This window comes from Nothobranchius furzeri, chromosome 10 (assembly GCF_043380555.1).
Source record: "Nothobranchius furzeri strain GRZ-AD chromosome 10, NfurGRZ-RIMD1, whole genome shotgun sequence".
NCBI lineage: Eukaryota > Metazoa > Chordata > Actinopteri > Cyprinodontiformes > Nothobranchiidae > Nothobranchius > Nothobranchius furzeri.
Genome location: NC_091750.1, coordinates 60,727,302 through 60,735,504, shown reverse-complemented (window position 1 = coordinate 60,735,504; position 8,203 = coordinate 60,727,302). Strand labels below are relative to the sequence as shown.

Genomic DNA, 8,203 nt, shown 5'->3' with positions numbered 1-8,203 from the left:
TCTGCAGTTGTTTACAATATGTCAAAGTGCAGGTGCACCGTGCAGCTTAGGGATGAACTGGTTGCAGCAAATGTGTGTTGGAGGCACGCTGCTCAAAGCTCCCAGTGTAAAACATAGAGCTAAAGATCCCGTTGGCCACACAGACCCAAAAACACATGAAAACTGAGAAAAGTGAGGGATTGATTAAACTGAAAGATAAACTATAGAGTATGTATAATTATGTCTAGTGTATTTGTAAAGTAAATGCTTTTAATTTTTATTATTAAAATGAAACAAATATTTCAAGAATATATTTTTAGATTTTGTGTATATTTTCGTTCAGTAGGACTTAGATAAAGTTATTAAATATTACAGAGTTATTCTCTAATAGCCTACAAACATTTCTATGATTTATTAAAGAGATTTCAGTCATTTTGATACTTGACTTGTGAAAGCTGATTTGAAGTTTGTTATTTTTTCTAACCATATTTAGAAGGAAAATTTCAAATATATTAAAATCAATATGGAACTATTTGGATAGTAGCTTTCATGTTATGATTTAAAAAAAATTTAATTTGACTTTTTTTGTTCTCTCTCTTTGTTGTGAAAAAGTTAGATATGTTTTAGTACTTAAAATGAATGCTTTGCATCCGTCCACACGTGTAGCTGTTGGTCAGCTAATAGCCATGTCATTTCAGGACATGTTGCTTCAACTATTAACGATCTACTTTTAAATCTTTATTCTGATTTGCTTATTCCGTTTTAGGCCACAGTCTTGTTATTGAAATGAAAACAAAAAGAAAGGATGCTTATGGAGATGTACTAAATTGGCAAGATGATGTTGATCAATATCCTCCAGCTCCGTTCTGACAATATCCCATCTGTGTGTGTGTTGCTGTCCAACTGTCAGCAGACCAGGTGAGTTGAAATGGCAGAGAAACGAAAAACGGCAGACATCAGGTCGGTTTTTAATGCTCCAGAACGTCAAGTAAGTAGAAACTTGCATTTTGATAAAGACATCTAAAGAAATGAAATGCCTATGAAATTGTTTCTAAATGGTTTCATTAGGCAAAGTCCAGTCACTTGAGCACAGGCAGCCAGAGCCTGTCAGACGCAGGCACAGAGTCACAGGTCAGTCTCTTATAAGGACATACAGTGTTGCATGTAGAGAGCATTTTTTTCATGTCCCCCCCCAAAAAAAATTACTCTCTGAAGTTTAACTGTTTGTTGTCCCCCCCCCCCCCCCCCCCCCCCAATTGAAATGGGATTTCCGCCCTTGCTCCCGAGAAGTTTTGACAAGTTTAGATGAAGGTGTTTTTATACATTACCTTGGGCGCTGGTTGGCACTAAATGTACCATGAATTAATTATTACCTGCAGCAGTAAAAATCAGCAGAAATACTGGAAAAGTAATAAAGTTGTACCAACATCAAACGAACAGGACAAAGATTTCTATTTTGATGTGAGATGGGCGGAGTAACATGCTCAAACCAGTTTTTCTGCACAGTAAATGCTGCTGAAGTCAATGTGGTTTTCTCCCAGGATGTTGTAAATATTTCTGTATTGGTTCATGCACAAAAGAGAAATTGTGAATTTGTTAAAAAGTATTATCTAATGCCAATACCAGACATTTTTTACAATTTTATTTACTATGTGTTTTACTTTCATAACTCGTCTTTATTTTTTCCAAAATAACAATGGAGGAAAAAGAGGATACCATTGATACTCTCTCTTTCTCCTCCCATTTCTCCTCCCAGTAGAGTAGGTGTTGTGCTTCTTCACATTGTCAGTATCACACAAGCTGCCACTCAGGTGATAAGAGACAAAAGCCTCTCTCAGGTAGGAAAAAAGAGAGAGAGAAGGGACATGGGAAGTGACGGCAGCAACCAGGGACTCAAAAAGGGGGAGGGACAAAGACATGAAAACAGCCTGCAAACAAATTGGGAGCTGCTCAACTCAGACACACCTGCTGTGCAGTGAAAGGGTGCAAGAGGAAAGACAATAAACAGAAACTGTCAGAGCTCTTCGTTCCCGCGGCAAAGAACATTGCTAACACAGTAACAAAACCGCTGCACAGCTACGGAGGTGTGTGGAAATGTGGGTCTATATTGAGAAGGATTGACATGGAAAGAGAAAACTAACAAAGAACTTCAACAAGGGCCTACGAAGCACCCCAGAATCAAAGAACCAGCTGGACTCCCTAAAGGTCTGTGTGGATTTATCAGCAGCTTCAAAGATCTTTACCTTTCCACCATGTCTTCGATGGGAATCCAATTGTTGGCCAGCGCCCTGTGCCTCCTTGGCTGGGCTGGGGTCATCTTCAGCTGTGTACTCCCTATGTGGAGGGTGTCCGCTTTTGTTGGTACCAACATTGTGACTTCGCAACTAATTTGGGAGGGTATCTGGATGTCCTGTGTGGTTGAAAGCACAGGACATATGCAGTGTAAAGTGTACGACTCCATGCTGGCTCTCACCTATGACCTGCAGGCTGCCAGGGCTCTCATGGTCATTGCCATTGCTACGGGAGGCGCAGGTCTCATTCTTGCCTTTGTTGGAGGAAAGTGCACTCGGTTCCTGGATGAAGAAAGTCGTGGGACCAAGAGCAAGTTGGCTATAGCAGCAGGAGCAGTGTTGATTTCTACAGGGGTGCTCTGTCTGATAGCCTCAACATGGGCAGCTGGAACAGTGGTGAGGGATTTCTACAGCACCTCCGTGGATTCTCAACGGAGGGAACTCGGAGCTTGTCTTTACATCGGCTGGGGGGCGGCCATCTTGCTTGTTTTGGGGGGCATTTTTTTCATCCATTCAGCGTGCCCAATCAAAGATCATGACACGAACAAGAGCCCCTCTGTTCGTTACGTGGTGGTCCGTTCCTCCAAAAGTTCGATCCATGCTGGTTCTCATCGAAGCAGGGCGCCCACTGCCATGGCTCAGCCCATTCGACTCCTGTCCTCCAAACCCCAAAGCACACAGTCTCAGCCATATTCAAGGACTCCATGGGACAACGGACTGGAGCAGATATCAAGAGGGGGCTCAGAAAGATCATGGATGAGAAGGCCAGACTCTTCCACATCTGAATGCAGCAAAGCACTATCAACCAAGTCTCAGCTTAAAAGACTGGAGTCAGCCATGTCTGAACGCAGCGATGCTCCGTCGTCAAAGTCTCAGCTGCTAAAAGCTGAGATGGAAGAGACTTTAGCAGCCATCAATGAAAAAGACGAGACTTCGTCAGACCCACCAAAAACATACCTGTAACATCAGCACAAACAGAAGCTTTCATACTAATCCAAGTTTGTTGTAAATAACGGTTTTTTAGAAGTAGATGTTTAAACCTCTCTGGCTCAAAATAAGTTTTGATAAAAGGACGAACAACTAAGTCCTTCAGGGGCACTTCTGAGCTAAAAAATGCTCATGAAATACGTATGTGGAGTAACCAGGTTGGTAGGTTTTAACGTTGCAAATCTGCAACGCCTGCTTAGAGGGTTAACCATTCTGTAATATCTCACTGCTAATCACATCTGCTAAGGTTTTGTTTAAGCTTCACTTTATTCTTTCATGTTTTATTTTCAAGAACATTTAAATTAAATAATAAAAAGGCAACATTAATTATTAAAAAAGGCATCTAAACAGACTAAAAAGGAACATGTTAGGGATTGTTATTTTTTATTGCTCTTAATGTGAACTATTCCACTGGAATCTGCTGTAATCTTCATGTTCAAATGCACTGAAAAATATGAAGGATTGAATTTTGATAATTTTTACCTCAGACTTTTAGAAAAAAAATGAAGGAAGGTTAAACTGATTTGTACTGTGTTATTTTTTTTACTATTTTGCAACACTTAAAAATGCTGTTTAGTTACTGCACTGCCTGAGAGGACATCTTTGACTGGCATTTATTTTTATTTTATCTTAGTTAAGCAGATCTTTGGTAACATATGTAAACTTGATTTTACAATAAATTGCTAAAATCTGATGACCTGGAGATACATTTCTTTCTTTAATAAAAACATTTTAAATGTGTGTTTTTCAGAAATCTCCTGGGTTTATACTCCTCTTTCTGGCTTTTGCAGGTGACTGGACAAACTGGTTTAACAGAGAGTCTGATCACAGCAAAGGCTATTGTTGCAGAAGGAAGCCATTTGTTGGCGGAGGATTCCACATTTAGTTTCAGTGAATAATTGGGGAATATTTTCAGGTTTTTTTAGAACAAAAATTGTATAATTTTCCATAATGTCAGATAATGTTGTTTTCCAAAACGTAAAAGAATCTTTAATTTTATAAAAGTTACGGAGACGGAGATAAACAAGCAAACCAGTGCGATGAAGATATCAACAGACTTAAATAATACTTATTTTCATATAAAAATCTAATCAAATCTAAATTACTCTTCAGATAACTTCATGTTGGGATTCATGGAGTTTAATCCACTATTTAAGTTTGGTCTTGGTCCCTGATCAGACTACTAGTTAGCCTGTCAATATGATCAAAACGAATCTCTATTTCTCCAAACCTAGACTTTAAAAAGCGGTCCAATTGCTAAATTTTATTTGGAACCTTTATGTAGTCTATATGAGCCAGAGAGTAACATATATATTGAAGGTATATTTAAACAAATAACTGAATATGTTATGTAAATCGTCCTGTTGAAGAGGAACTAGGCATGCAGTTTTGTCTTGCTTGCGAAAGCTCCTGAGCATTTAAACGTCTTTTTAACACTTAATCTAACAGCTGAAATGTCTCCCAAGCTTTCCTTGGTGTATACAAGAGTGATTCACCACTAAATCAAACAAACCAGCCGTGTTCATGATCAAAAACATGCAGGGAATGTGTTGGAAGCAGACTGCAGCACCAGGTATGTCTGCTCAATTTTTCTAATAGAGCTTCTACACTAGCCTCAGCTCCAGACTCCACCTGGAGTCGGTATAGAGCATTCCCACCCGGGTAGTCTTGAATTTTGTTCTCATCCTGCACGCAACCGGACGTCTTTTCAGCCCCATTCCCAAGGCGGTCTTCTAGAGTTGAAGAGGGTTGACACACCCACTGTCATTTGGATGAGCTTCAAGATGTAGTCCTTCAAGACTGTTGGAACAACATTTCAGATGACTACCTCTTGAAGCTCATCGAGAGAATGCCGAAAATATGCAAAGCAGTAATCAACCCACTTCTGTTGCCTGACTCTCTCTCTCTCTCTCTCTCTCTCTCTCTCTCTCTCTCTCTCTCTCTCTCTCTCTCTCTCTCTCTCTCTCTCTCTCTCTCTCTCTCTCTCTCTCTCTCTCTCTCTCTCTCTCTCTCTCTCTCTCTCTCTCTCTCTCTCTCTCTCTCTCTCTCTCTCTCTCTCTCTCTCTCTCTCTCTCTCTCTCTCTCTCTCTCTCTCTCTCTCTCTCTCTCTCTCTCTCTCTCTCTCTCTCTCTCTCTCTCTCTCTCTCTCATATCGATGAACCAACACTGGAGTGAGGTTTCTGAGTGACATGCGATGGCCCGTGTACTGCCGGTGTCTCCCTAAGTAAACTGTTTTGGTCAGCGACTGTTTCAGGGGGTGTTCACTGAGCACTGATTTACTGATCTTAACCCAGAAGCAAGAGGTCCGGACCGGGATGGGGGTGGGGGGCGATGTTCCGCTGTTTGGATTGCAGGCTGTAATGCACATAACACAAAAGCTTACATTGTAAAGAACAACACCTGTTCCTTCCCCTCCACCTCGGCTGTGTGACCAGCCCCCTATGTGACAGCCCGTCATCCAGGGGAGGGGGGGTGCGCGTGCAGGGGCCAAAAAGAGGGGGCCCGCGGGCTGTCTATTGAGGACCACTGGTCTAGCTGAACCGCTGCACTTCCCTGGGTCCTCCGTTCATAAAGCACTTGTGTGGTTCACAACACAACACCTCTGGTGTGAGAGGTTCTTTGCTCATAGACATCAGAGATGGAGGAACAGCCGGCTGCTACCACTTCAACTTTAAGACAAACTACCAGAGTACTAGAAAGAAAATCATAATTAGCAGTCACGCACAACAAAAGACATTTGGACAGAGAAAACGGCAACTAGTGTTTAGCGCTCTCTTGTTTCCTCTGGCAATGTGGGTTTCTGGTTCCAGTGGAAGTGAATCCTGGGAAGATGTCCGAAGGGAGGATTGTTTGCGTTGAAAACCTAGCTTATTTGTAGATTCGCCTTAACAGCTTTAACCCTAAAATGTTTTTTGTATCAGTCTGCAAACTTTTTTTTTTCTGCTGTGAAGTTGGCATTTTAACATGTAAGTCAATGGGAACTTGCTCCTTTTTGGTGCCAACCCTGATTGGATGAGGTGGGAACTAGAATTTGTTTTCACTTTTGTGTTGACTTCACTTTTGTCAGATTGGTTTAACATTATAACCAGATATTTTAACCTTAAAAGTTTTAATATAAATCTTATCTGTTGGAACATTTCAGCGTGGTTCTGGCAACATAAGACCAATAGCACTTGAAAAACAACTTTCTTCAGACATGTAAACACCTAAACGTATGCACATCCTTAAACAGTGTTTTGCCTACTTCCTGGTAGTGTTAAGAGTTTCTTATAGATGTAAACAGCTCCAGATATGTATCCATCCTCCTGCTCTGTCACAGCCCTCTCCCAGTCTTGCACCTCTGTAACCTCTAAACAAGTCCAGAGTCCTTCTTCCTCCATCTGCTTCAGCTCATGCTCAAGAGCAGCTTTATATTCCAAGTTGTCATGGTTACTTCTAGTCGTCATGCAAACACAGCCACCTAGTGGAAAGATGAAGCAGAGACTATAAACATTAAACTGGTCAAGATGAAGCAAAATAAGTACAAAGGGAATATTGACCTGATTTGGTGACATTGCAGAGTTCTCTGATCACATTAATGGAGACCTGGCCAACACTTAGTGCTCCCACTATCAGAACCACATCAAAGGAACCTGCTGCAGGTGAGAAGGAGATAAATGGCTTCAGTCAAAAGTCAGTGATTATCATTCATAAAATGATTGGTAAGACCAATAATTTAAAAAGCATTCAATAAGATCATTCGATTTGAAACAGTCAAAAATACAGTGTATGATGTGCAAATTAATTGATGACACAGAAAAGCTAATGCAGATTTAATTACCCCACACTTCAGATAATGAATCCTCCCCCAGCATGGACTGCTTCAGTTCCTGGTACAGCCCACTCTCCCTGGCCTTTTCCAGCATGGCCTCACTTCCATCAACACCCACAAAATGTCTAAATCCATGTTTTTTCATCTGTGCAACAAAAAGAATCAAAATAGTTATCAATCAAACTGAAAGTGATTGTGTTCGTCTGACCGCGTCCATCCGCATTTATTCAAAGTCCAATATTTGGATCAGTTACCTGTTTAGCCACCAGTCCTGTCCCACAGGCCACATCCAACACGGTAGCTTCTTCTCTCACTCCACTGAAACAAGATGAGATGCGATCTGCTGCCAGACGTGGTGCACGATAGTCCAAGACAGCCACATCCTAATCAAAATACAAGAAAGTGACAAACATACGCTGATATTTAAACATTTTTATTTGCATGAACTCCTCATAGCAGTTTTGTTTTTTATGGAAAACCCTGACAACATTTCATTTATTATTTATGAAACAATATGTGGCTCTGGGATTACTTTATCAACATGAAACACAAAATAGCATATTTTTTGATCTGATCTAATTTAATTTTCCTTACCTGATCATAATTATCTGCCCAGGTGTTGTAGAAGCTGACCTTTTCTTTTGTTGTGGCGCCTTTATGAGCTGATAAAATAACTGCTTTCACGTTTTCAAATGTGTTTCTGTCAGCAGACATGATATTTAACCCTGTTTAAAAAGGATAGTCAAAAACACTGGCAGATTGCAGTTTTTAGGTAGTGCTTTTTAAAATATTTGCCAAAGTAGATTGGAATGTTTACACTAACCAAACCAATTCTAGTTAACTAATGCCATTTAAACTACTGATAAGCAAATTATTTGACATTAAATCCAAGTGACTTTTCTTTTTACCGTTCACTTGTCTACTTAAATTGTGGTTCGTTCAGCTTCCTTCTACAAATACCTTGTCAAACTGCACAGACAGCAAAATAACGTATTTACCAACAGTAATCTCGTTAGTTAGTTATTTTTATAAATATTTTCTTTTTAACGTAGTCACTGAACACCAGACAACATATTCGCTACAATAAACCAAGTGATCCAGGAAGAGGTAGAAAGAGTGGCGTGGGTTCACAATT

At 40.4% G+C, this 8,203-nt stretch overlaps 2 protein-coding genes across 5 annotated transcripts; one reads left to right on the top strand and one right to left on the bottom strand.

The window, feature by feature from the left end:
- Positions 1 to 2,084: 2,084 nt before the first annotated feature.
- Positions 2,085 to 3,371, top strand: LOC107386868 (claudin-4). Its single transcript, XM_015961523.3, has one exon. It carries the CDS (start codon positions 2,232 to 2,234, stop codon positions 3,231 to 3,233), a length of 1,002 nt encoding a protein of 333 aa, XP_015817009.3. The 5' UTR covers positions 2,085 to 2,231; the 3' UTR covers positions 3,234 to 3,371.
- A 2,974-nt stretch (positions 3,372 to 6,345) lies between these two features.
- mettl27 (methyltransferase like 27) lies at positions 6,346 to 8,170 on the bottom strand. Of its 4 annotated transcripts, none has more exons than XM_070555376.1 (6): positions 8,067 to 8,170; positions 7,663 to 7,793; positions 7,323 to 7,451; positions 7,078 to 7,213; positions 6,797 to 6,892; positions 6,346 to 6,717 (listed from the first exon to the last, which is right to left on the bottom strand). In XM_070555376.1, exons 2-6 carry the CDS (start codon positions 7,780 to 7,782, stop codon positions 6,482 to 6,484), a joined length of 717 nt encoding a protein of 238 aa, XP_070411477.1. In that variant the 5' UTR covers positions 7,783 to 7,793; positions 8,067 to 8,170; the 3' UTR covers positions 6,346 to 6,481. The 4 variants fall into 4 exon arrangements, with proteins under 4 accessions (XP_070411477.1, XP_070411476.1, XP_070411474.1 ...); XM_070555375.1 differs by having other exon boundaries at positions 8,029 to 8,150; XM_070555373.1 differs by having other exon boundaries at positions 7,977 to 8,112.
- Between the last annotated feature and the right edge of the window lie 33 nt (positions 8,171 to 8,203).

What these genes read in the sequence shown, in the direction of transcription:
- LOC107386868 (XM_015961523.3), top strand. Translation starts at nt 2,232, where the DNA reads ATGTCTTCGATGGGAATCCAATTGTTGGCCAGCGCCCTGTGCCTCCTT.
- mettl27 (XM_070555376.1), bottom strand. Translation starts at nt 7,782, where the DNA reads ATGTCTGCTGACAGAAACACATTTGAAAACGTGAAAGCAGTTATTTTA. An exon ending in TTCATTATCTGAAGTGTGGG is followed by an intron (nt 6,893 to 7,077) that starts GTAATTAAATCT and finishes TCTCACCTGCAG; the next exon opens with CAGGTTCCTTTGATGTGGTT. An exon ending in CTGCAATGTCACCAAATCAG is followed by an intron (nt 6,718 to 6,796) that starts GTCAATATTCCC and finishes TCTTTCCACTAG; the next exon opens with GTGGCTGTGTTTGCATGACG.